Below are 27,516 nucleotides of genomic sequence, written 5' to 3'. Positions count from 1 at the left end.
ACTTCACACTTGAAAATGGTTAAAATGGTAAATTTTGTTATGTATCTTTCACGGCAGTTTTTTTAAAATATGCTGATACCTATTGCCAGACTATCCTCCAGAAAATGAGTCATACACTCCTGGCACTAGCACAGAACATTACCAATCTTTTTACTCTTTGCCCATTTGATTGCTAGAAAAAAATAATCATCCCAAATTATCGATTTAACTATCTCCAGGCCAGTGATTTAAAACAGGTAATCCTCATGAATTCTTAACGAACCAAGACCTGGGGAAAAAAAAAAAAAACGTGGTGATAAGAAAGTCATTTTAATTCCGATTCTTCTTAATACTGCAAATGGAAATCTAGCCATGGTTCTCTGATTTTCTGCATAAAATGTAAAGGCAAAAAAAAATTGTAGCGAGTACAGTACGGTCTTGTAATATAATTTTAATTTCCGGGCAAAGCTGTTTCCTGCAGATACAATAACAGCCACTCTGGAGGATCAAATACACACAACAGCCTCACCTTCTCGGTGTAAAGCCCTGGCTCAAGGTCTGTGCATCCAAGAGTAAGGGGCGGGACCGGCGGTAGTACGCCTGCGCGGACCTCCCCGGCCCAAGAGTGGCCGCTCTAGGCAGCGGGGAGGGCGCGGGGTCGAAGGGTTAGGGAACGAGTGCAGCCTCTCCTCTATGGTCGTGGGCCGGGGGCCCTCTCCTCCGCAGCCAGTCCTAGGTTGCTTCCGGAAGTGCAGCCGTTATCTCTTCCTTTGCTTACGCTGGGGTCCAGGCGGGCGTCGATGGCCAATTCGGCCCCGGGATGAGCGCGGCGGTAAGCAGCGGTTTGGCGGAGGATGGCCAGGGGGCGGCCCGGGCTCGATCTGGGGGCGGGGTGTGGACCGCGGATGTGGAGGACGGGCTCCGAGGGGTGCACGGGCTTTCTCCTCCCAGGCCCCGGTCCTGAGCAGCCGCGGTCCTGGCCTCGGGGAGTGGACCCCCGCTTGGCCAGCTTCTCCATCCCTTCCCGAGAGCCCACCTCGGCACGGCCGATCTGTTGGCCTCACTTGTGTCCCCTCCAGGGTCAGAGTCCGAGCCTGTAGTTCCAGGATCTCCCTAGGGCGAGAGGGAGGGGACGTCGCTTCCACACACCTTGGAGGGAGACGACGGGGCGCCCGCCCTCGGGAGCGCGGGTCGCAGCCTACGACAGCGCGTACAGAATTGACCAGGCTTCTGATAGACGCCAGGCTGGGCTTCAGGTCTGACTGGCCGGGCACGTTCCGGCCCCAAGGCTGAACGATTGCTCTAGTTTTAAAAGAGGGTAACGGACGCACAGAAAGGGGAAAGTGAAATCCCGGAGTCGCTGTCCCAGCTCTTGTGATTCTGAGCTCACGGCTCAGAAATCTGGACTTACGCAAAAGGGAGTTTTCTTTAAAAAAAAAAAAAAAAAAAGTCAAAAGAGAGTCAGGGCATGTCAACCTGGGGATCTTTGGCGGGCAGAAGGCGGCCCCCCAACTTTGGTGGGGAGGAGGAAGAGCCAGGTGCTGTCATGCTCTCAACAGTCCCCGTTGGGTCCTCCCCGCCGAAGCCCTTCGGTCGGTCCTTTGTAGGTGGTCTTGATGTCACTCTCTGAAACGTCAATAGAAAGGAGTTTTGCTGTCTTCCCCGGACGCACCCCAGCGCTGACGCAGAGTGCACGTGTGGGTTGAGTTGTTTTGTTTGTTCTTGTCACAGCTATTTTGTAAACAAGCCAGCCTAGGGATATACAAACCCATATCTCCATAAACTTGATGGAAAAGTTGTGCTTCTCCAGGGCAGTTCTGTCTTTTTTCTTTTTTAAGCTCCAGTATTTGGCACTGGTACTACCTACATAGCTGGCACTAAATAAATACCACTATTAATAATTCTATTAATAATACCAATCACTCATACAGCAGACTTTTTGAATATCTATAGATAGAATTTGTCATTTAAGCCTCCTTCAAAGGAGGTGTTATTATCCTGAACTTATAAATGGGAATTAGGAGGCTCAGAGCAGATAAATGTGATCTGGTTTGGAACCCAGGTCTGTCTAACCTTTAAGACCATACTGTTTCAACTATACCAGCCTCTCCAGGGAAATCATAGTCTAGGAGATAAGAAAACATGCACAAATAAAAGTTACACTAATGCACAGAGACAGGAAGGATTAATTTGGGTTATGAGGGGAGTTAGTTATTAAAGATTTTCCAGTGACAGTTGAATTGGGTCTCGTCAGTTGGACACTTTTGACCCAGAGATGGTGTGGCGCTGTGTTACAGATGGAGGGAACAGGGTGATATGAAAAAGTGCCCAAGGAGCAGGAATTAATAGGTGGGACTAGAGTATAATGTGTGAGTAGGTGAAGAGTAGGAGGTAATCAGGATAATAGTAATATCTAACACTTATTTTGCACTTACTATGTGCCAGGCACTATTCTTAGTGCTGTTCGTGCATTAATTCATTTAATCCTGCCAACAACCCTATCAGGCAGGTCCTATTCATATCCCCATTTTACAGATGAAGAATCTGAGGCACAGAGAGGTTAAGTGACTTGCCTGAGGTCACACAACTAATAATTGCAGGCTTTGGGATTTGAATTTAGTCATTCTGGCCTCAGAGTTTGTGCTCTTAGTTTAAAAGTTATGTTGATTGCAGGGGGGCCATAAATATTCTTAAATGACAAGCTTATGACCATGGGTTTTATAGTCTCACAGTTGGGAAGGTTTTGAGCAAAGGAAGGACTTGATCAGAATTTTGCTCCAGGAGGATGATTCAGACAGTGGCGAGAAGAGGGACTAGAGAGAAGAGGAAATGAGATTGGAAGTGTTATTTAAACTTGATTTTGTTAATATCTCACCTATACCTTGTGTGACACATATGCTTAGGCATGTAAGTGTTTATTTGTATGTAACAGCTCTCTAGTTCCCAAACATCCATATGCATAAGAATATTCTAAGGGGCTTGTTTAAAATGAACATTCTTGGGCCTCTCTGCCAAATATCTTTGAGTTCACCAAACTTCCCAGGTGATTCTGATGGAAGTTCTAAGAAACTTCTGTGAAAGAAGTCAAAGATTTGTGGATGTGATTTTCAGCTACAAATATCTAGAACTCAGCTTTGTGCCAGTAGCTCACAGGTACAATGATAGAATTCTCTGGCTTGGTTCCTGACCTTCAGGAGCTTAGAATTTGGTCAGAGAGGCAAAGACTACTCAACCATCAGTGTGCAAAACCTGAGAAGTATTCGTTAGCTTAGAATGTGTGAATCATAACGGAATAGTTTAAAAACAGATAGCTAAGGTGTGGGTTACTGGTAACCACCAGTAGTTTTTGATCACTTTCTGAGTCATTAGGCATCTCCAGTGTTTCATACAAGATAGGTCGTTGAATATATGCCACAGAGTATATGCCATACAAGATAGGTCGTTGAATATATGCCACAGAGCAGACACGAAAGAGGAGAGACCAGGACACACTTCCCTGTGTGCACTTTGTGTGCACTTATCTTGCCCACCACCACTCACAGGCGGTAAATCACAGGGTCTCAAATTGCAGGCAGCTAGTCAGTGTCCAGTGAGCTAGCTAGCTGCCTTTGCCCTAGTGATTTCTGACCCTGTCTAGAAAGAAAATCTGTCTATTTGGAGTTGGAAAAACACAAAGTTTTATACAGGAAGAGCCTGGAAATGCTTCTCTTATGTTAATGAAAGCCAGCTTCCGCCACCTGCAAGAAGTACATACCATGTTCTGTTTTATTTGCTGTTTCTGACCTTTGCCTTGCTTACATTTGGACACATTTCTTTTTATCTCATAATCACTAGAAATGGGTGGTCCCTCCTTGGACATTTGATAATGTCTGTAGTGTTCTGCTAGTGTTTATAGTGGTGTCCCCAGGGGTGGACTGGGGAGGGTGCCAGAAATTGGGATTCACCCAAGCACCCTCACCCCTATTTCTCTTATGAATATTTCTGGTTATTTATCTCATATGAGGAACAGCATGCTCACCCTGACAGCCACAAGCTGGAGTTCACATGTTCCAAAATGCAGTGATGTCAGATTCTAGTTTGGATTTCTCAGCTTCGCAGCGGCCCCTCTATGATGTGGCCTAGACCAACGTAGTGTTACGAGGACAGGCTTTATGTCAGACCATCATTTAAAACGTGGCTCTGAATTCCTGGTGGTCCAGGGGTTAAGACCCCACGCTTCCACTGCAGGGGTCATGGGTCCGATCCCTGGTTGGGAATCCCGCATGCTGCGCAGCATGGCCAAAAAAAATAAAAATTAAAAATTGTGTGGGCCTCCCTGGTGGCGCAGTGGTTGAGAGTCCGCCTGCCAATGCAGGGGACATGGGTTCGTGCCCCGGTCCGGGAAGATCCCACATGCCGCGGAGCAGCTAGGCCCGTGAGCCATGGCTGCTGAGCCTGCGCCGCAACAGGAGAGGCCACAACAGTGAGAGGCCCGCGTACCGCAAAAAAAAAAAAAAAAAAATTGTGTTGTTGTTGTTTAAAAAAACAAACAAACAAAACCTAGCTCTGTCCTATACTAATTAGGTCTCCATTTTCTCATCAGTAAAATGGAGATGATAGTAATAATTATCCCATAAGATTGTTGTGCCTCTCACATTATATAAGGGCTCAGTAAATATCAGCAATTGTAATTATTCTCTGTTGTCGGGTAATATGTAATGAGAAGAAATAACCTAACTAGAGACCCATCTAAAGCCAAAATCTTTTTATTCTTTTTTTTTTTTTTTTTTGTGGTGCGCGGGCCTCTCACTGTTGTGGCCTCTCCCGTTGCGGAGCACAGGCTCTGGACGCGCAGGCTCAGCGGCCATGGCTCACGGGCCCAGCCGCTCCACGGCATGTGAGATCTTCCCGGACCGGGGCACGAACCCATATCCCCTGCATCGGCAGGCGGACTGTCAACCACTGCGCCACCAGGGAAGCCCAAATCTTTTTATTCTTGCAGTGAACATCTCTGGTAAGAAGTGATTGAGATCATATTTTTCAGGCCGGAATCCCAATAAATTAGCTCTTCAAAGGATTATTCCTAAAACGTTAGGTATGTATTATAGTCACAAACTGTTTTATTGAGTGAAGAGGTAGGACCATAATTATATAACACTGAACCAAACAGCTTGATAATTACACTTTCTAAAGAGTTAACAGTCATCACATAATGAAGTCTTCAGAAGCTAAGGTATAAAAATTCTTAAACTCAGAATTAATGCAGTCTTCTTTGATAAACTCAATAAAAATTATTATATTAATTTTCTTAAATGTGAGTTGAGTGATTAAACAATGAAATAGGTTACAGCAGTGCCCCTGCCTCCTCCTGGAGAATAACCCTCTGGATAAATCCACAGAGAAGCACTTGACCAACAACTTTCCTTCCAGGGACAAAATAGCCAAATTCATTCTAGGGTCTTCAGCTACGTAAAACTATTGGGACAGTATATGTGTCCCAGCCCCCTTTTTTTTCCCCATGGATTTTCAGATAACTATACCATGTCAGTTAGGTATTTCTTTGGGAGAACATACATAGGATCATGGTGATAGATATCTTGTGATAATTGTTTCCTATCAGTTGTGCCAACAGACCTAACCCATGAACATTCTAGAAAAAGTCAGCTGTACAGTTTGTTCATATGTGCATATTCATGTCATATTTCACATGTTAATGCTTTCTAAGATTTTATGCCATTTCTTGACATTGCCCTTTTAGAGATGGTGTGCTCCTCTGGAAGTAGTATCTCTCCAGGTGTTTTAAAAGTTACATAGTCGGGAATTCCCTGGCGGTCCTGTGGTGAGGACTCCACGCTTCCACTGCAGGGGGCACAGGTTCAATCCCTGGTTGGGGAACTAAGATCCCACGTGCTGTGTGGCGCAGCCAAAAAAATAAAAGTGTCCATGTCTCTTGCAATAAAAGCAAATGGTCATTTCAGTAAATAAATAAATAAATAAATGTTACATGGTAGAGGAAGTTGTTGGTTATCTGGCATGGGCATGAGAACCACCAGCTTAGGGATTCCTTACTTGTATGGATCGGGAAATGTCACCCACTGGAACATGCTGTGGAGGAAGGGACCACGTTTATTGAGCACTTCCTGTGTGCTGTGCTCTTAATGCTCAGGACAGTCCTGTGAGATCAGGAGCAGTAACCCCATTGCTTGTATATGCTGATGTGAGCCTTGGAGAGAATGAATAATTTGCCTGTGATCTCACAGCTCATAGTGAAGCTGGGAATCAGAACCTGTCTTCTGATTTTAAAACTGAGATGCATTCCACTGTCTCTCAGAATCAGGAAGTAAGTAATACGTCCAAAAAATTAAAATAAGTGTTTTAAAGGCCTCTACTGAAATATTTGATAAATAGGAAACCCCCGGACTCTCACTCATTTTGAGCTAGGTCTGTGAGAATATGATGAGAATAAAGCTGACTTAGAATTTTTAGACTTGGCCCCTGCCCTCAGGTTCATCCACAGACTTTCACACACACAATCTACTGAGCCTCTGACGCTAAAGCAGAATAGAAGCGGTAATGTAGAAAAATGTGTGGGAAACCTCATAAGCAATCACTTTCTCAGCAATAAATAAGCTGATAGAACTCCAGAAGCTTTCTAACCTAAGGCCAGTTAACCTAGAAATGTCATACACTCATCGGTAGACCCTGAAGGCATCACCTTATGGAATAGGTTGTGAAAACACAGATATCCACAGGGGTCAGGCAGCTAATGGAAATGAGGAAACCAGCTGGGTGAGGACTGCAGCAAACTGGAGCCAGCTGGCCCTGTGTGAAGGGGGCAGCTGCTCAGATACTCAGCTTCAGCTGATTCTTGTCACACAAAAGGAGAGCCCACTGTTGCCAGATCTTCTGATTTTCAGAAGCAGCCAGGAATCTGGGTTTTTATGTGAAATGAGATTTTTTAAAATGCTGGCACCAAATTGAATAGAAAAGAAGAGAAGAAGGAAGAGGAGGAAAGAAAGAGAGAGCAGGGGGGAGGGGGAGAAAGAGAAGCACCACGTGAAGAAAAAGACTAGATGTCGCCACCGAGCAGTGGCTACCACTGTTGAGACTGACAGGTCGCGGAGGATGGCTGCTCTTGACAGTAGTGCAGCCATGCTGTGAAAAGTCTCACCTGGGCTCATTACAGGCACTCTAGGAAGCCAGGGCGGTGGGTACTTTAAGAAAGCCCTTATCCCACTGGATAAACAATGATTCTTAACCTAATTTGGGTCTTGGTCCCCTTTGAGATCAAATAAAAACTATGGATTTCCTTCAGGAAAACACTCGTGTGCACAAACACAACCTTGGCAAGTGATTTCAGAGTGTGCCCTGACACACTGAAGTGCCAGTCATCAGTTGAAGACACAACTTCAACTTTCAGAAACTGCAGCTCTTCAGAGTGACGCAGTCCAGTGGTCTCGCTGTGCTCTTCAGTTATGTGGTGTTCCAGCCATCATTTTATTTTATTTTTAAATTTATTTATTTATATTTGGGCTGCATTGGGTCTTTGTTTCTGTGCGCGGGCTTTCTCTAGTTGCAGTGAACGGAGGCTACTCATCGTTGCGGTGCACGGGCTTCTCATTGTGGTGGCTTCTCTTGTTGCGGAGCACAAGCTCTAGGCACGCGGCCTCAGTAGTTGTAGCTTGCGGGCTCTAGAGTACAGGCTCAGTAATTGTGGCGCACGAGCTTAGTTGTTCCGCGGCATGTGGGATCTTTCTGGACCAGGGATTGAACCTGTGTCCCCTGCATTGGCAGGCAGATTGTTAACTACTGTGCCACCAGGGAAGCCCTCATGTGATGTTTAAGTACAAACCAAAGTGTCTCCATGTGAACAGGGCACTGGGAGTGAGAATGGAATGATTCTCCTCGCCCCTGTCCTACACGTCCCCCAAGTCTTCTCTGAGGCTTTGCGACAAGGTGGAAAGAGCAGTAGGCTGCGGGCGTGTTCTAACACGTGCTTCCTTGTGAAGGAACTCAGCCAGTGAACCAGCTCCAACCTGCTGGTGTGTGTGCCACGTTTGTAGAGAACAGTTATAAACATCCTCAAAGGAACATTGGGCCTTCTCCTCAAAGAAACCTTTAACCATTGCCAGTGCAGGAGGGTGTGTTTATCCAAGTCAGAAGGCCACAACTTGGAACTCTAGTATCTGAGCTAGTTTTTTATCACCTAAGAGGCACTTTCCTCCTCTAAAAGTAGTGCTTTCTTTCATGGAAAGAGCCCAAATACTTACAGAAGTAACAGAAGAGATCAGCTGAATTCAGTTAAGCTGTGCATTCTTTCTTTGTTAACTTCCAGTTTTTGAATTTAGGGTAAAATGAAACGAGCAAGATTCCTGAGAAGTAATCAAAGTCCATGCAGTTTCTAGTTTGTCAAAGACAATTAAAAAGCAGAGTTAGTGGCCACCTCAGCTTTTCAAAACATGACTTTTTTTTAATAGATCCTTAATGTTTTGTTCCCTCTGCATTTTTTTTTTTTAGTATTTATTTATTTATTTATTTGTGTGGCAAGCAGGGTCTTTCGTTGCGGCACGCGGGCTTCTCTCTAGTTGTGGCACGCGGGCCCTAGAGTGCACGGGCTCAGTAGTTGCGACTCGTGGGCTTAGTTGCCCCACGGCATGTGGAATCTTAGTTTCCCAACGAGGGATTGAACCTGTGTCCCCTGCATTGGAAGGCGATTCTTAACCCCTGGACCACCAGGGAAGTCCCAAAACATGACTTATAAAATACACTTCTGATGTCTGCGTGTGATTTGTTTTCTCTCATGAGAAATAACCTTTCAGATCTGGTAAACTAAGAATTATTAGTGCATTCCAGTTTTAAAAGGTTAATTTGTGAGAAATTAATTTCCATATATGTTGTCATTTCAAACGACTCTGAGATCCATACACTTGGCCTCCCCCTTAACTCCCAGCTCCAGTTTCAGATCTCCACCGGCTCGCTAGACAGTTCTGCCTGGAGATCTGGTCATTACCGCCAACTCAACTTTTCCGAAATTCAACTTGCTTCTCTTAAAGCTGGGCTCCGTTTGTTTACAGTGACTCACTTCTATCAGCAGAACTGTTCTTCTTCCCCAGTTCTAGAACCTAGACAACATCTTTGATCATTCTGCTCTCTAATCACCAAAGCCCACGAGGGCTGTTTGTAGCATCTCTTGGATGGATTGACCCCTTTCTTTGCATTTCCACGTTTGCCACCTTAGTCTCAGAAGTGACAGCACCTCGCTTCTACCTTGTCCCAGCCCAGCCCCGCCTTCCTGACGGGAGTGATCATCCTCAAGGACAGCTTTGCTGATCTCAATGCCTCCGAAACCTTCATGTGCTCCCATCCGCCCACCTCTCATTAACCAGGCACGCAAGACCCTGTATCAGACCTGTATCTCCAGGTATATCACTCACTGCTCCCCAGGAAACACCAAGAACAGTGCCCAAGTCAAGCCCATCTCTTCTAACCCCTGTTAGAAGAGAGGCCGCCGCCGGGCCCCCCACCCCGCCCTCCATGGCCGCACCCCGCACTCTGGCGGCAGGGGCGCCTGCGCCCAGGAAGGCCATCCTGGCAGGCGACATCGAAATCTGCATCACCTTCCCCACCGAGTACGTGAAGACGCAGCTGCAGCTGGACGAGCGCTTGCACCCGCTGCGCTACCAGGGCATCGGGGACTGCGTGTGGTGGACGGTCCACAACCATGGCGTCCCGGGCCTGTACCACGGCCTCATCTTCCTGCTCTACGGCTCCATCCCGAAGGCGGCCGTCCAGTTCAGGATGTTCGAGTTTCTCAGCAACTACATGCGGGAGGCCCAGGGACGGCTAGACAGCACGCGCGGGCTGCGGTGCAGCCTGGGCGCCGGTGTGGCAGGTGCCGTGGTGGTCGTGTGCCCCATGGAGACCATCAAGGTGAAGTTCATCCATGACCAGACCTCCCCCAGCCCCAAATACAGAGGATTCTTCCATGGGGTCAGGGGGATCGTTTGGGAACAAGGGCTGAAAGGGACTTACCAGGACCTCGTGGCCACCGTGCTGAAGCAGGGATCCAACCAGGCCATTCTCTTCTTCGTCGTGACCTCCTTGCGCAACTGGTACCAAGGGGACAACCCCAACAAGCCCATGAACCTTCTGATCACTAGTGTGTTTGGCGCCATCACAGGCACAGCCAGTGTCCGTGGGAACAACTCCTCTGGACGTGATCAAGACCCGGATGCAGGGCCTGGAGGCGCACAAGTACCACAGAATGTGGGACCGCAGCCTGCAGATCCTGAGGAACGAGGGCCCCAAGGCATTCTACAAGGGCACCGTCCCCCGCCTGGGCCAGGTGTGCCTGGACGTGGCCATCATGTTCGTCATCTACGACGAGGTGGTGAAGCTGCTCAACAAAGTGGAAGAGACGGACTGAGCCCCGGGGTCTGCACGTGGGCTGCCCCCAGCGCCTCCTTCTCGCGATTCCAGTGCAGTCATGCCAAAAGGCCCCCTTCCCCTGTCCCTCGCAGTCCATGGCCCAGGGCTGTCCCCTGTGGCCATCGAGTCCATGTGTCCCCTGTGGTCTGTATGACACCACCATGGTGTCCACGTGTCCAACTGAGACCGGGTGTTCCTCTGGCCTGTGAATCTGTGCCCACTTGTCCACGTGCTTACTCGTATGCCTGTGTTTCATGTTTCGTGTCCTGTGCCCCACTTCCCAGGGTACCCGTGTGGCCTGGGTCATGGCCCCGTAGCCATGGCCGGGTCCCAGCCCGGTGCCTTCCACCCTGGGCGCAGGGGCATCGCCCCAGCCTACCACAGCTGCCTCCAGGCCTCAGCCTGGCCTCACTTCATTACAGGGGCTGCCTATCCCCCTGCGTCTCCCACCACTGGCCTTAACCAGCCCTTGGGCCCTCCCTCTGCCCCGGACAGGGTGGCACCTGCCACTCTCAGGACCACCCTTCCAAGGCAGAATAAACCGGATCCTGTTGCAGCCTCCTGTCCCTGTGTCAGCCCGTCTGTGGGTAGGCAGTGGTGGCCACGCCTCTGCCGAGGGCAGGCCCACTCCTCACCCGAGGACACTGTCAGGGCCAGGCAGGCTGGTGGGCAAGCGAGCTGCGGCCACAGTGTCAGCCCTCTGGGAGGCCTGGCACTAGCCCAAGGAACATCTGGCCTCCATCTAGGCCTTGCCTGTGGCCTGGGGGCAAGATCCTGCAGGGTCAGCTGGAGGGTGTGTCCTTGGGGGTCACCTGGTAGGCAACATCAAGCGGGCAGCGGAGAACTGCCCTACACTGGTGGTTGGGCCTGGAGACAGTGCTCTCGGCCTCTTGTCTGCCCTGCAGCCTGTGGCCCAGCCCAGCTTACTCCCTAATGGTTTCCCTGTGAAATGGTCTGCTTGAGGGGCACTGCTTTGGGGTGACCAATTTCTGGTCGCCTGAGACTCTGAGCAGGAGGCCCTTTCTTAAAAAAAAAACAAAAAAAAAATCCTTCTTCCAACACTGAATCAAGATGTGCTCATGAATGTACTTAAAGTGCCCGCCAGTGCCCAGCTCCCCAGAGATGGTCAATAGCTAGCAATGGTCCAATTATTATTTCCTGGGATAATGCTGTCCACATGGTAGTTGTTTAATCCATAGTAGCCAAATAAAGGAACCACTTTATCAAGATGATGATTCCTTTTTCTAAAAACCTATGCATATGAGATCTCCTACTTCCATAGTAATTTGAAGAGGCTGCCCAAAGGAAAGCAGTTAGAAAATGTTTAAATGTTCCTAAACATACAAATAATGAGCAAATATGATTGCTTTTTATAATTTTCTCTATATTTTTGCAGTTATCCTAACATCATTTTCATTAAGAACACCTTGGTGAATACAGAAAACCAAAACCAAGAAAATCGCGATCCTCCCCCACCCAACCAACTACTAATACTTCATTGTATTTTCTTCTAGTCTTTGTTTATAGATTTGCTTGTTGAAAATATAGTGTTATCATGCTCTATATAAAATTTGTGCCCTGTAAAAGGTGATAAAATTCCCTGAAAATCAGGGAAATTACTACCATTTATGGTCTACTTACCGTATGCCAGGCACTTTACTTGCATTCTCTTACTTAACTCTCAAAACCTCCCAATGGAGTAAATACTATTACCATCCCTATTTATATATGAGAAACCTGAGACTCAAAGAAATCCAGAGCACAAAGCTAGTAAATGGCAGAGCTGGGGTAAGAATGCAGGCAGCCCAGCCCTGGGACCTGTGTCCTTAACCACTGCCTGCAAAGAGCCCTTCTCTGCGTGACCAGTGTGGGTGATCAGAGCAATTTACCTTCTTTCCTGTAACAACAGTGAGTTTGAGAAACTCTTCCCCACCAGTGCCTACACCATGCTAATTCCAGTAACAACCTGAATATTCATTTCTTTAGCCCCTGTTTGCACCATCCACCACCCTAGTTCACTATCTCTAACCCTCACAAGAAGCTTTGAAGGTTTGTGTACTATAAGCACCATTCCACAGCTGAGGAAATAAGGCTCAGAGAGCCCAGGTAACTTAGGCACCGTCCCGGAGATAGAGAGTTGAGCTTCTAGCTCCATGGCACCATCATACTTCTCAATAAAAAACTCCCTTAAGGGCTTCCCTGGTAGTGCAGTGGTTGAGAGTCCGCCTGCCAATGCAGGGGACACGGGTTCGTGCCCCGGTCCAGGAGGATCCCGCATGCCATGGAGCGGCTGGGCCCATGAGCCATGGCTGCTGAGCCTGCATGTCCGGAGCCTGTGCTCTGCAACGGGAGAGTCCACACAGCAGTGAGAGGCCCACATATGGCAAAACAAAAACAAAAACAAAAACAAAAAACCTCCCTTAAGACCCAGATAAGGATGAGAAGAGAATGGTCCTTAGCCATTTGCATATTAGTGACATTAGTGTGTTTCTGTGGCACCAAACTGGTGGGATCCAGAAGGCAGGATGTGCATGTTTGGGTTGATTTGGGGTGGGGGTGGGGGTGGATATTAAGCCCCAGGCAAGTGGACCTGGCACAGGGCACCTCAGAGAACCAGGCCTCACTGTCTTCCAGGTACTGTTCCTGTGGAAGCCTCTGAAATCAGGTGTCAAAAGAAATAATTACCTAAGGGGAAGGCAGATTTGTTTGGATAAACTCTGTTATTTATATGAAGTACATCTGTTGTTGCCGACTCCAGACATTTGCATGGGCCAAGAAGCTGGCTTATTTAAAATTATGTACGTTGAAAGGACTTTAGAAATTACACTGAGAAAACTGAGGCCAGAGAAATTACATGTTCAAAGGAAGTTAGCAGAATGGAAGGGTCTAGAATTCTCCAGCCTCCCCCATCCAAGTCTGTTGAACTTTCCACTACACTATTTTGCTTTACCTAATTTTTGAAAGTATGACAATAGGTCAGAAAAATTTAGTGATGTTTATGTGGTTTATGGAATGTAAATTTTTAGAAACCAAATTTGTCACATTTAAAAATCAGAGCTTTAATATCAAAAGAATGACTGTAATCTCAAACACCTATATTATTTTTCCTATTTCTGTTGTTGTCTCTTTTTTTCTAGATTTCACGATGCTTTGCAGCAGTTTTCTGAGTCTGGAATTTTCTATGTCTGTGGATCCCAGAATTTGCTAAGAGATGGAAGAGTCTCCGCAGAATAATCTGAACGCGACAAGCCTTGAGGAAGAGGACCCTCTCCAGAGCAGCAGCCCTCAGATTTCTGTTAGGGAATTTTCCTGCCACTGCTGTTACGACATCCTGGTTAACCCAACCACCTTGAACTGTGGGCACAGCTTCTGCCGGCACTGCCTAGCTCTGTGGTGGGCCTCTTCGAAGAAAACAGAGTGTCCAGAATGCAGAGAAAAATGGGAAGGTTTCCCCAAAGTCAATATTCTCCTCAGGTAATGCTCAGCCCAGGTGGGTAGCTCATTGGGCCTGTACAGTGTGGTTTCTCTTACTGGGAGCAGCCACATCTGGAAAGGCCAGAGAGGTGGAGCCCACTGCCTCAGGGGTCATTCTGGATCTGCTGGCATGTGAGTCAGGGAGCTCAGGGACCTGGAAGTCCCGACTTCCTTCCTCACAGGTGACCGTGATTTGTTTGTTTATTATAAATGAGGGAAAGAAAGAAATGCTGGTTATCAGACCATTGTCTGTAACCCTTTGTACATAATACTTCTTATTGATGTGTATTCACTGAGAACACCCTAGGTCTCATAGAGAAAATGGTCTAACTGTATGATTCTCGAAAACTGGTTTGATGCTGGTTTTCATAATCTGTGACTAAACTCTGTTGCATTTATCACATTAATAGAGTTTCTCATGCATGGCATCACACAACAGTTGATAAGACCTTCAGAGAGCAGGTTTTCTTCTGCTTCCATTCATAATGTTCATCATGTACCTGTGAGGTCTTTGAGGCTAAAATCCTTTTCTCTTGCCTTCTTGTTATCAACAGAGTACCAGGAAGTTCCATGAAAACATTAGCCCAGCATTCTCTTTTTCACAGGAGATGTATTTACACACTTTGCTCTGACCTTTCAGCCTTGGTTTACCTGCAGGTTAACCTTAAATTGAAGAAGGGTTCTCTGATTGTGTATAATCGAAAGTGAAGGGCCTATAGTATGACCTGAGGGTTGGTCTCACTCTCACTACTGAACTGCACCTTTTTTCTTTTTTCTGAGTTAATTTTTAATAACATAAGCAGTACATATATAGTCATTTACATTGTTTTAAAAAAATCAGAACATTGCTGATAAAGACCCCTTCAACCCCTCCTCCCCCATCTTACAATTCTTCCTTCCTTTTTCTCAGAGTAATTTCAATTATGACTTAGTTGTCATCTTTCAGATTTTTAAAAATACTTTTATACATTTATGGGCCAATAGGAAATGCAAATATTTCCTCACATCAGTGGTGTACTGTGTTTCTGCAGTTTACTATTTCATTCAACAATGTGGATAAATTTATTCGTCTTGATACACAGAGATATCCAGTAAATTCATTTTTAAAACTATGTATGTTTCCACTGTATGAATATGCTATGTTTTATTTAGCTGTTGCCCTAACAGTGGACATATAGGTGTTTCTGATTTGTTGCTGCTACCAACAGGGCCCTAACCAATCTTCTTGTCCATTCTTCTAGAATCCTTGTATATTATTAAATGTTGATAGTAGTTTTATTTTGGCCTCTAAGCATTATAAGTATATTTAGTCAAACAACTGTCTTGTGATTTTTTTTTTCTGTTCTCCATAGGGATGCCATTGAAAAATTATTTCCTGATGCAATTAGAATGCGATCTGAAGACATTCAGCAGAATAATGACGTAGTCCAGAGTCTCGCAGCCTTTCAGAAGTATGGGAATGATAAGATTCTTTCAGCTCCCAACACAGGCCGAGTGAATCAGCAGAGGGGAGGGGGATTCTTTTCCGGAGTGCTCACAGCTTTAACTGGTGTGGCGGTAAGTTTATGTCTCTCTGTCCCCCTCCCTCCCACAGTTTCCTGTGAAGTCAGTTCTGTTGAAATACCCCTAAATGATTAATGATGTGACCGTATGTGGTAATTCACTATGTACATTGAAACCTGGGGATGTTGCCTATGCAAGTATATACAACATAATATTCAGAGCCCGGTAAATGTTAGCTTTGTCCCATTTCATCCTCTTGACAACCTATGTGATAGGCACTGTTAGTATTCCTGCTGTAGAGAGGAGCAAACCAGTGCAGAAAGGTGTTAAAGCTGGAACTCAGGCCATGTCTTAAGCACAGCCCTTCACTAACTTTCAGTGTAGAGACTATTTTCTCTTTAAGATCTATCCATGCTACAAAAATCTAACTATTACAAATTTTCCAATAGAAAAGGCACGCGAGTCAGTTACACTGGCCAGATTGATGGGGAAAAGGGTGCAGTGCTCCCTGGTGCCCTGCAGTGAGTCCTATTCCTGTCTGTGTTCCCTGATGACCCGAGACTCAGCAGAGCTGAGCCCACCAAGGGTCGCGCTCCCCAGATCTCGGTGGCAGTGGTGTTGCCGACTTCCGTATCTATGGACTTGGCATCTCCCCTTCCAGCTCAGCTTTTTCCTTCCCGGCCCCACGCTCACATATTTAGAAGCTGGTGTCTCTGATCCTGCTGTGGAATAAGGGCCGTGTCACTTTTCCCCAGGTGGTCCTGCTGGTGTATCACTGGAGCAGCAGGGAATCTGAGCACGACCTCCTGGTGCACAAGGCTGTGGCCACATGGACAGCAGAAGAAGTTGTCCTCTGGCTGGAGCAGCTGGGCCCTTGGGCCTCTCTCTACAGAGACAGGTTTTTATCTGAAAGAGTAAACGGAAGGTGAGAAGCAAAATCTTCTGATACGTCACGGACATTTTTTAAACAGTTTAATTGAGACACCATCCACATAACCCCAGAAGTCACCCATTTAAAGTGTATAATCAGTGGCTTTTAATATATTCACAGATATGTGCAGCCATTGCCACAGTCTGGTTTTAGAACATTTCCATCATCCCCAAAAAGAAAGCTCCTGCTAAAGGGACTCAGTCCTCATTTTCCTCTCCCGCAGCCCCCGGGAACCACCATTCTACTTTCTGTCTCCTGGATTTGCCTGTTCAGAGTATTTCCATTCTTCAGTTGATGGACATTTGAATTGATTCCATTTGGGGGCTGTTAGGAACAATGCTGCTGCGACCATTTGTATATAAAGGTTTTCGTGTGGACGTATATTTTCAATACTCAGTACTCTCTTGGAGTGGAAATGCTGGGTCATAAGGTAACTCTGTGTTTACCTTTTGGGGAACCATTGAACTGTTTTCTAAAGCAGCTGAACCTTTTTATGTCATCGACTGACATTTTAATTGTTTGTTGCTTCCTGATTATAAAAGTAAATATATTTATTTATTTTAAAATAATAAAGTAGAATTATAGCACATTAGAAATGAAATACCTTCATAATCCTGCTCTTCAGAGAAAACCACTATTATCATCTTGCTGGACACCTGTCCAGATTTTTTTCAATGTTTATACAGGCATACACATAGATGTGTTAAATAACATGTTATTTATTTATTTAAACTGGAAATACAATTGTACTAAGCAGACCTGTGTTTATATGTATGTGTACAGGCTAGAGTCTATTAATCGACCTCTACCAGCACACATATGTGGTGTTTCCCTTTTTTCTGCTCCAGACGGTACCAGACTACATTGTGCAAATGCTCTGAGGAACCCATTAGTTTGAGGGGCTCACTCATCGCTGAGCTATGCGTCAGCCTGCTTCTGCCCATCAGCAAATCCCCCTGCCCCTCCCTGAGCCCTGTCCATCATTACTGGGGTCCCTCCCTTCCTTGAAGGGGGACCACGTGGGGTGTTACTTAGACCACCAGGCAGCCGCTTTCTAACCCATTTGAGTCAGACGTGTAGTCCACTCACTGCTAGGCTGCCTGACTGCCTCACCTCCCACCCTGGTCCATTTTTTCCCCCTGAACTGAGCTTTCAACACTTGACTCTCTATTGAGGAAGCAAAATGCTCCCACTTCGTCTGTTTTTTGTAAGAAGTTGTACCACCTCCCCACCCTCGCCCTGAATTGTAGTTTAAAAAACTTCTCTGCCCACTTAATACAATGTGTCTTTCCATAAGTGTCTTCCTTCCAGAGGAGAGATTCCAAAACTGGAATTGTTGAGTGAAAGGGAATAAACCTTTATGGGGCACTTTTAACAAGGAATCACTGTGGAGGTGAATTCGCATCTTCTGATGAAAGGGAACAGATAAGGGATCTACAGTTATCTTTATCTAATCACTATCCCCAGACAACTACTCTTTTTTTTTTTGGCTGCATTGGGTCTTCGTTGCTGCGAGCAGGCTTTCTCTAGTTGCGGTGAGCGGGGGCTACTCTTCATTGTGGTGCACAGGCTTCTCACTGCTGTAGCTTCTCTTGTTACGGAGCATGGGCTCTAGGTGCGTGAGCTTCAGTAGTTGTGGAGCACGGGCTTAGTTGCTCCGTGGCATGTGGGATCTCCCCGGACCAGGGATCCCACCCGTGTCCCCTGCACTGGCAGGTGGATTCTTAACCACTGCACCACCAGGCAAGTCCCCAAACTATCTTAATGTCATAATGTTTTATTGGATTTCTTTCCAATTTTTTTTCTCTGTACACACACACTTTAAAAAATAGAGGGACTGGCAAATAGTAAGCTTTCAGTTGTTTGCTGTTATTAATCTTATTTCATATGTTAGGTGTCTTACCTCAAGCCTAAAGTGTTTATCTGTGTTGATAAGGTGGAACTCCGACTGTGGAAAGTTTGCTTCCAGGATGTAATCTCAAAAGACATCTCCTCCTATCTCCTCGCCCACACCCTAGGTTGCTTTTAACTTTGACAGAGGAAGAATTTTCCAGGGCACCATATACCATAGAAAACAGCAGCCACCGAAGAGCCATCCTCATGGAACTGGAGCGAGTCAAAGCACTGGGTGTGAAGCCCCCGCAAAACCTCTGGGAATACAAGGTGAACTCTATTTTTTCAATGGAAAATAAGTATTGAGCACCAGATATCAGTTATCTGCCTGCCCACTGCTCATGAATACATCAGACAAAACCGAAGCCCCCTGCGTCCCCGCTTTCCCTATGCCCATGTATCCTTCCTGGGCCTGTTTTCCTACTTGTGTTACGGGTATATATCCACAGCTCTAGGAACAATGTTCTAGGGTTTTAACCTTAACATAAAAGGCATGAACTGAGCTTATTATCCTTCTGCAAGTAGCTTTTGTCTCTGGCTCTGGCTCTTTTTTTCTTGTGCCATATTCCACTGCACAAGTGCGTGGCCATTTATACATTCTCCCATTGATGGCCACTGAGATTATTTCCATTTTTGCTATGAGAAACAGGGCTGCTGTGGACATTCTTGGAAAGTTCGTGTACTCACGTGTAAGACTTTCTTTGTGCTGTACACCGAGGAATAGGATTACTGGGTCACAAGTAACGCACATCTTCAGCTTTACCAGAGGCTGATAAATTGTTCTTCAGTGTGACTGTACCTGGCTCTTCTTCACAGAGAGAATTTAGCAAATACTGTATTGTAAAACGAATACTCTATTTTTTATTAGTCATAGTATGTCTGGAGTACACAGACCTATACCCTAAAAAAGACATCATGGAGAAAAATAAATACAAATAACCAATAAGTTTCTGGGGGAAAAATGCTCACTGATAATTATGGTACAAATGAGACACCGCTGGCGTCATTCTCACCTATGATGTTGTCAAGGATAAGAACTTCCATAACGTGAGGAAAGAGGCACTCGTGTGCGGATCCTAAATTGGCGCAGTCTCTTTGGAGAGCGGTTTGTCAATAACTGCTAAAATTTAAACCGCCCCTACTCTTTGGTCTACAGTTTCACTTCTTTGCATTTAGAGCACAGGCAGCATAGCGCTGTGATCAAGAGAGCGCTCGGCAGCCTGACTCCCGGGCTCCTCGCCAGGCTCCTCCAGGACACATTGACTGTGGGAACGCCAGCAAGTCCCTGGGCCTCCTGGTCCCGTTTCCTCCTCAGCCAATGACCTCAGAGAGTCACAGTGAGAATTGAATGTTTGAGTCACAGAAATTATTAAACAAGATGTTGACCACAGTGTCATTGGTAATAGCACATGGGAAACAACCTCAGCACCCATTGTTAGGAACAGGTTAAATAAATACAGCTCACCCATACATGTAGCCATTACAAAGGAACGAGGTGACCCTGGGTGCGCTAACAAGAAATGATACCCAAGTTGTTAACTGAAAGTAAAGAAAAACAGGTTAGAAAACCTACACGTTTGTATGTGTCACAGAAAATCTCTGGAAGGATACACAGACTGTTAACAATGTTTTCATCTAGGGATTGAGACTTGGATGGAAGGGTGAATTGTATTTGTCATTTAATACAATTCTGTGCCGTTTGAAAAAAATTGTTTATTTTGTGCATGTATTGCTTTAAAACTGAAAAAACACTAGTTTCAGAATTTTTGAAGAATGGGGATAGGGTCCTAAGATAGAAGATTTGTTGTTTTCTGTGTTGTTTGTCAGTTAAAAAAAAAATCCCTACTTCTCTTTTATCATAAATTATTAGTTTTGTTAATGCAGTCAAACTGGACTTCTTGTAGCCAATATTAGTCCTATGGTGGGTTTTAATATCTGACAGAACCTTTCTAGGTCCTGTATCCAGCAATGACCCTCTATTTAGAATCTGTCAAAGTAAACTTTGAGTGAATGGGGATGGTATTCTGGTTCCACTGTAAAGAGCAGGCAGAATCTTATCATCAGTCTGCTCCTTCAGATCTGCGCTTCAGCCCCTCCCCAAGCGTGGTCTCTTGATGTTCAGCCTGCAGGCTGTGTGGTAAGACCCCTCGGTGCGGCTGCCCCTGAGTGCCACTGTTCTCGTCAGACCTGAGAGGGACAGCTCCCCACAGCAGTGCTGTCATCGTAAGCACCTAACTGGGAGGTTGGTTTATCCTCCTTCTCTGATAGAAGGTAGCCCCAGAGTTGGGATATTTTGGTCCAGCTGATCCCAGACCTACAAACATGTAACCCGGTCATCTCCCTTTCTCTCGTACTAACCAAGATGTGGCTGGGTGCCTTCGGGCTCTGTTTCTGGGACCTGTGTTCCTTTAGAGCCTGCACACCCAATAGGAGCAGCATCGCCCCCAAGGCCATTGGTTCTTGAGGGGTGAAAAGTGTTAAGTACTGCAGTGACTTGCGGCCCTCCAAAGACCACAGGACATAAACAGATACACAGTATATCTGTGGTATTAACATTTCATGGGGCAGGGGAGGGCTTATGAAAAAAATGTCTTTAAAAGGCTCCTTAAGGGGTAATAATGAAAAAAAGGTTGGGAAACATTGCTTTAAAATGAAGAACTGGGCTTCCCTGGTGGCACAGTGGTTGAGAGTCCGCCTGCCGATGCAGGGGACACGGGTTCGTGCCCCGGTCTGGGAAGATCCCACATGCCGCGGAGCGGCTGGGCCCGTGAGCCATGGCCGCTGAGCCTGTGCACCCAGAGCCTGTGCTCTGCAACGGGAGAGGTCACAACAGTGAGAAGCCCGCGTGTCGCAAAAAAAAAAAAAAAAAAAAATGAAGAACTACTTCCATATTTCTATGTCTCACCTAAGTTACAATATAGAGATAATTTTTAGAAGTTAGATTTTTCAAAACACTTTTACTATGGAAAATTTCAAATATACCCAAAAGCAGGATAATAGTACAAAACTTCCATCAACCCATACGACAGCAACTCATGGCTATGTTTATTTCAGTAATACCTACTCCTGCTACCCCTGATTATTTTGAATCTGAGATAGCATATATTTCATAAGTAAATATTTTATTGAATCTCTAAAAAGTAAAGACTTTTTTTTTTAATTTACGTGGCTGCGTCAGGTCTTAGTTGCGGCATGCGGGATATTCGTTGTGGCACTCAGGCTTCTCTCTAGTTGCGGCGCACGGGCTCCACAGGGTGCAGGCTCAGTAGTTGCGGCGCACAGGCTTAGTTGCCCTGCGGCATGTGGGATCTTAGTTCCCCAACCAGGGATCGAACCCGCATTCCCTGCATTGGAAGGCGGATTCTTAACCACTGGACCACCAGGAGAGGCCCTAAAAAGTAAAGACTTCTTGAAAAACAAAAATAAAATACCACAATATACCCCCCCAGGATGAATAATTCTCTGATATTATCAAATAATTGTCAGTATTCAAATACCCTACATTTGTTTTTTCAGTTGATTTGTTCCACACAGGGTCCCAACAAGGTCCACATTTGGTTGTCATGTCTTTTTTTTTTTCTTTAATTGAGGTAAAGTTGGTTTTCAATATTATATTAGTTTCAGGTGTACAACATAGTGATTCAATATTTTTATAGATCATACCCCACTTAAAGTTATTATAAGAATATTTACTATATTCCCTGTGCTAAACAGTATATCCTTATAGCTTACTTATTTTATATGTAGTAGTTTGTACCTCTTAATCCCCTACCCCTGTCTTGCCCCTCCCACCTTCACTCTCCCCACTGGTAACCACTAGTTGGTTCTCTATATCTGTGAGTTGGTTTCTGTTTTGTTATAGGTGTTTGTTTGTTTTATTTTTTAGATTCCACATATAAGTCCAAATATACCTACTTATTTTTCTATGTCTGACTTATTTCACTAAGCATAATACCCCCAGGTCCATCCATGTTGTTGCAAAATGGCAAAGTTTCATTCTTTTTATGGAAGGGTAGTATTCCATTTGTGTGTGTGTGTGTGTGTGTGTGTGTATTTATATGCTACATCATCTTTACCCATTCATCTGTTGATGGATACTTAGGTTGCTTCCATATCTTGGCAATTGCAAATAATGCTCTTATGAACATTGGGGTGCCTGCATCTTTTCAAATTAGTGTTTTTGTTTTCTTTGGATATATTCCAAGGAGTGGGATTGATGGATCATATGGTAGTTCTATTTTTAGTTTTTTGAGGACCATCCATACTGTTTTCCACAGTGGCTGCAGCAATTTACATTCCCATCAACAGTGTACAGGGGTTCCCATTTCTCCACACCCTCTCCAGCACTTGTTATCTGTGGTGCTTTTGGTGATGGCTTTTCTGACAGGTGTGAGGTGATATGTCATTGTGGTTTTCATTTGCATTTCTCTGATAATTAGTGATGTTGAGCATCTTTTCATGGGCCTATTGGCCATCTCACTGTCTTCTTTGGAAAAATGTCTCTGCAGGTCTTCTGAATTTTTTTTAATTGGGTTGTTTGTTGGTTGTCATGTCTCTTAAGTCTCTTTCAATCTGTAGATTCTCCCTTCCTCTTGTCATTACCCTGCATTTATTTGTTGAAGAAACCAGATCATTTTCTCCTGTAGTTTTCTGACGTTTTGTACTTTGCCAGTTGTCTCTCTGTGGTGTCACCTAACAGGTCCCTTCTTCCCCTGCATATCCTATAATCTAGGAGTTAGGACTAGAGGCTTACTTTGGTTTAGGTTTGGTGTTTTGTCAAGGCTGCTTTATAGGTGTGGTATTTTCTTCTATCAAGAGGCTCATAATGTCCCATGATCATTGATTGTTTAGATCCATTAGTTCATTAAGGGTTGCCAAATGGTGATACTGTAACTCTCTCATTTCTTTTTCATCTTGTTTGCTGAAATACATCTTTAATAAAAAGGAAATCTTCTGTCAACAGCCATTTTGGTTATCCTAAGTACAGTTTATACCAGAAGGGCAGGTTAAATGCTTGATCTTCTCCATTTACTTACCAGTTTCAGAATTTGCTTCCCTGTTGTCCTCTAAAAGTGACCGATTTCTTTCTTTAGGATTATTAATAACTGAGTATTTTGACATTCTTGATGTATTTGAATACGTTTCAATAGTTATTCTAATTGATGCTCCAACTGTCCCATCTTTTTTGAGTAGGAGTCTCCTCAAATTATTCTGAGTCCATTTTTTAAATTTAACTTTTGAATTGAGGTACAGCCTACTTGCTAATGAGTCCTTTTAACATGATTTATTAGTCTTTGATAGTTTCCGTTCTCACACGACAAGATGTTCAAGTTACTCATGTATCTTTCCTGCCCCAGACCTGGAATCAGCCATTTCACAAGTTGGACCTCTTAAAAATTTTTTTAAATATAGAAAATGTTAGGTACATACAAAAATAGAGGGAAGAGAGTACTCATACCCAGCTTCAACGAGCATCGACTCATGGTCACTCCTAATTCATCTGTACTCCTCCACCCTCTCCCCACACCCCCAGTCCTGGAGTTATATTAAAGCATATCCACACATCATATTATTTCACCCCTAAATACTTTAGTGTGAAGCTCTAAAGAGAAGGACTCTCTTCTTAAATGTAACCGTTATCACACTTTAAAATTTTTATTGGTAAACCACTAATAGCATCAAATAAGTTGAATATGTCTTAACAGTTTTGTTGAGCTATAATTGACATACACATATTTAAAGTGTACAATTTGCTAAGTTTTGACATATGTACACACCTGTGAAACCATCACCACAATCAAGATAGTGAACATGTTCATCACTTCCAAAAGCTTCTTCCCGCCCCTTTGTAAGCCCTCCTTCCCATCCCTCCCCTTTTTAATTAGTGTACAGTGGTATCTCACTGGCTTAATTTGCATTTCTCTAAGGATTAGTAATAATGAGCATATTTCATGTGCTTATTTGCCATCCTTCTATCTTCTTTGGTGAAGTGTCCATTCACATCTTTTGCCCATTTTACTTGATGCTTAGTAGCATCAAGAAAGTTGAATCATTTTTAAGTTTCTTTTATAATCAGGAAAAATATAAATGTACATTCATTATAGCAAAGTTTACAGAAGTGAAAAAAATGAAAATGAATTGACCCTAATCCCACCTGAGATTCAGACATGGGTAACATTGCGTTTTGCTCTGTTTTCTTCTAGACAATTTTCTGAGTGTACTTAAAACAGCTGTTTTATTTTTGTATTCATTCCGCAAACATGTACTGACATCTCTTGTGAGCCAGGTGGTCCTTTAGAAAAGGGATCTGAGTCTTGAATCAGGCAGGCCCTGCTTTCATGGCACTGACACTGTGGAGGTGGATGGCTACACATCTTAGATCTTTTCTTCACCTAACATTGTAACATGAGAATTATCCAGCGCTCCTCCTATACATTCCTCCATGGCTGTATGAATTCTGGGCTAAATATCTACTGTAACTTCAGGACTGAGGTCACAGATTTCACTTTTTCTCTATTATGCACAACACAACACTAAATATTTTGTGCATGAGGCCTTCTGATTTTTTTTATTAAGTGGTGCCCACTGATTACTTTCCCGAAAGGTTGTGTTCTTGTAAATGTGCCTAGGAGCTTGCTTCTCATCCCCCTATCCCTCCCTGCCCATGGAGAGACTGGATCTTCCTATAATGTAGCCTAACAGATGGATTACTTGGCCTCTTCTTCCCATTCATTCATTCATTCATTACCAGTGCAAACCACGTGGAGGAGGGCGTGAGGCTATGGAAGGAGCATGGGTGGGGAGCGGGCGGCTATTGTTGTAATGAGTCCCTGCACCCGCCTCATCCTCTGCAGGCCGTGAACCCAGGCAGGTCCCTGTTCCTGCTGTACGCCCTCAAGAGCTCCCCAAGACTCTGTCTGCTGTACCTCTACCTGTTTGACTACACAGACACCTTCCTGCCCTTCATCCATACCATCTGCCCTCTGCAAGAAGACAGCTCCGGGGAGGACATCATCACCAAGCTTCTGGTGGGTCTGGAGAGGGCCTTGAGTGGCTTCATGCTGCCATTCCTCAGCGTGGGATGGAATTGGAGACATGGCTGGCGCCTGTCAGGGAAGAGGAAACAACATGAGCCTTCATTTGAATTTTGCAAGGAGAGCCCCTATGAAAGAAAATACAGCAGGAACTTCCCCACTCCCAGAAGCCTGTTTTGTTTCCTGCATTGCATAGCAAGAGGGGTTACCCTCTGGACTTGAAATATTTAGGGGGAAAAAACCCAGCTTTGCTTCTGTTATAAAAGAAGATAGCATAGGTCCAGATTGCCCAAGGGTTAGATCTGTGGGCCTTCCAGCTTGGTAATCTGTCTCTTAACAGGATCCCCAAAGGATGATTATTTGTCCTACCACAAGGCAGGGTTAGTATCCGTCCTGTTGGCCTCAGAATAGTAAGCCGTCATCCAGCTCACTGATAGGAGTCATCACGTTAGCTGACCACAGGGCCTTTGGCAGGGATAGTTACCCACCACGGCTCTGATGGATTCCTTCAGAATTGTCAGTGGATCCCATTGACTCAGGGTGATTGTGTCTAGTTGGTCATCGGAGGGTAATGTCCTTTACATTGGTACTTTTGGGGCAGTCCCTCTGATCCGTTTATATCAAAAGTCACATGGATATAGGAATCATCGTATATGATGTTGAAACAGAATTCCTAAATCTCCAAAGACCCTTTTCTAAACACTTGAATCAAGTGCCTACCTAACTGACCTCAGCCTTGGGTGTAGTTTTAAGCCTGCAGGTTAGCCCCTTTGCACAGTGTTTCTCTAATTACCCAGTTTTCAGCTGTTCCCTGCCCTTGCTGGACTGGGAGCACAGAGACCCCCCTGACCTTTCCGTTTTAAAAAGCCCCATCAACCCCTGCCCGCTCATCAGGCTGACTTTCTTCTTGGGATGCTCAGTGTCTGTTCCATTGTACACAGTCTTGCTTGGCTTTCATTAGCCTCTGGATGCCTATGAGTTGTTTAAATACTCTTGTCACAGATTATCTGCTAATTCTGTAATGAAAGTTTTTCATTTTCCCAAAATTACTTTTTAAAGGTATATGTTTAATTTTCCCATGACCTGTTATCATTTTACCACAGATGAGCTGTTGAATTGAAATTGTTTGAGCTACCCTTGCAGTGGTGAAGAAATTGTAAAGCTGGTTACTTTTTATTCATTTCAGCCTCATTATTAATAATGCTTAGATTACTCATGCTTAGATTTTTTTTACTTCTGAGCTTCCACAATTATATAACAAGCATCTCAGTTCAGCCTCTTTGGTAACGTTTATCCAGTGTAAGATTAATTATTACAAGGTGAGTTTATGGATGGAAATCTCATTTTAGATTGTTGCGTATGTGTGTATGTGTATGTATGTTTTAATAAATGTAAAACTCACTGGGATAACCACAGTATTTTGTGTAAAAGTCAATCCTCATGATTTTTTGTGTCCATTTTTAGGTAGTTTTATTTACTTGTGTGTTATTTTTAAAGGATCTTAGAGAGCCCACATGGAAGCAGTGGAGAGAATTCCTTGTCAAGTACTCCTTCCTTCCATACCAGCTGATTGCTGAATTTGCTTGGGACTGGCTGGAGGTCCATTACTGGACGTCACGGTTTCTCATCGTCAATGCCATGTTACTCTCAGTTCTGGAATTATTCTCCTTTTGGAGGACCTGGTCAAGAAGTGAACTGAAGTAAGTGTGTTTTTATGTAGGAGACGGTTGGAGCAACAGAGACTGGGAAAGAAATACCAAGTGGAGGAGAAGTCCTCTGTGGAGTGTTGTTCAGACTCGAGAAGACGCCCCGGGCTCTGGTTTAGAAATACTGCTTAAGCAGCAAACAGGAAAATGCCTTTGTGTTGGGGCTGGGGTGGCTCTGGTGGCGCTCACTGTCAAAGTGCGTCCCATGCACCTTCTCCCCATGCGATGTGCCGGCTAATTTCTGCGGCTCGGGGCGTGAAGGGCTTCAGTAATTGAGGAATAAACAAGTGAGAAGAAGAGGGTACTTTACGAAAAGCAGCAGTGTGGCAGAGCATAAAGGGATTTGATGAGGAATTCTGTAGGCATGAGTTCTAATCCTGCACTGCCATCAGCTGGGACAGTGATAATTTCTCTGGATTAATGCATAAAATGAGAGAGTTGGACTAGACAGTCACTGAGTCAAGTGACTCTTGGTTGTAACTGAGAGAAACCAACCTAATTTGGCTTTCCTACCAAGGGACATGCCCAGTGAAGGCTCCCTGCATGGCTGGACCCAGAGACCCGAATGCTGTCATCAGGGCCACCCTCT

General features: G+C 44.9%; 1 protein-coding gene and 1 pseudogene across 2 annotated transcripts in view; both read left to right on the top strand.

Annotated features, from left to right (window-relative positions):
• The first annotated feature begins 591 nt into the window (after positions 1–591).
• The window catches only part of BFAR (bifunctional apoptosis regulator), a 29,273-nt gene continuing 2,348 nt past the window's right edge, over positions 592–27,516 (top strand). Inside the window, exons 1-7 of the mRNA XM_081256350.1 lie at positions 592–811; positions 13,524–13,860; positions 15,213–15,417; positions 16,119–16,288; positions 18,313–18,457; positions 25,042–25,215; positions 26,719–26,921. Of these exons, the coding sequence (XP_081112476.1) occupies positions 13,598–13,860; positions 15,213–15,417; positions 16,119–16,288; positions 18,313–18,457; positions 25,042–25,215; positions 26,719–26,921 (1,160 nt within the window). The 5' untranslated portion in view covers positions 592–811; positions 13,524–13,597. The remainder of the gene's footprint in view (positions 812–13,523; positions 13,861–15,212; positions 15,418–16,118; positions 16,289–18,312; positions 18,458–25,041; positions 25,216–26,718; positions 26,922–27,516) is intronic.
• LOC308628848 (tricarboxylate transport protein, mitochondrial-like) lies at positions 9,493–10,386 on the top strand (annotated as a pseudogene). The gene has a single exon. The product of its transcript is annotated as a tricarboxylate transport protein, mitochondrial-like (transcript).

The sequence above is a fragment of the Mesoplodon bidens genome, assembly GCF_964165515.1.
Source record: "Mesoplodon bidens genome assembly, chromosome: 15".
NCBI lineage: Eukaryota > Metazoa > Chordata > Mammalia > Artiodactyla > Ziphiidae > Mesoplodon > Mesoplodon bidens.
The sequence above is the reverse complement of the archived record's forward strand: the minus strand, read 5'-3'. Positions and strand labels throughout refer to the sequence as shown.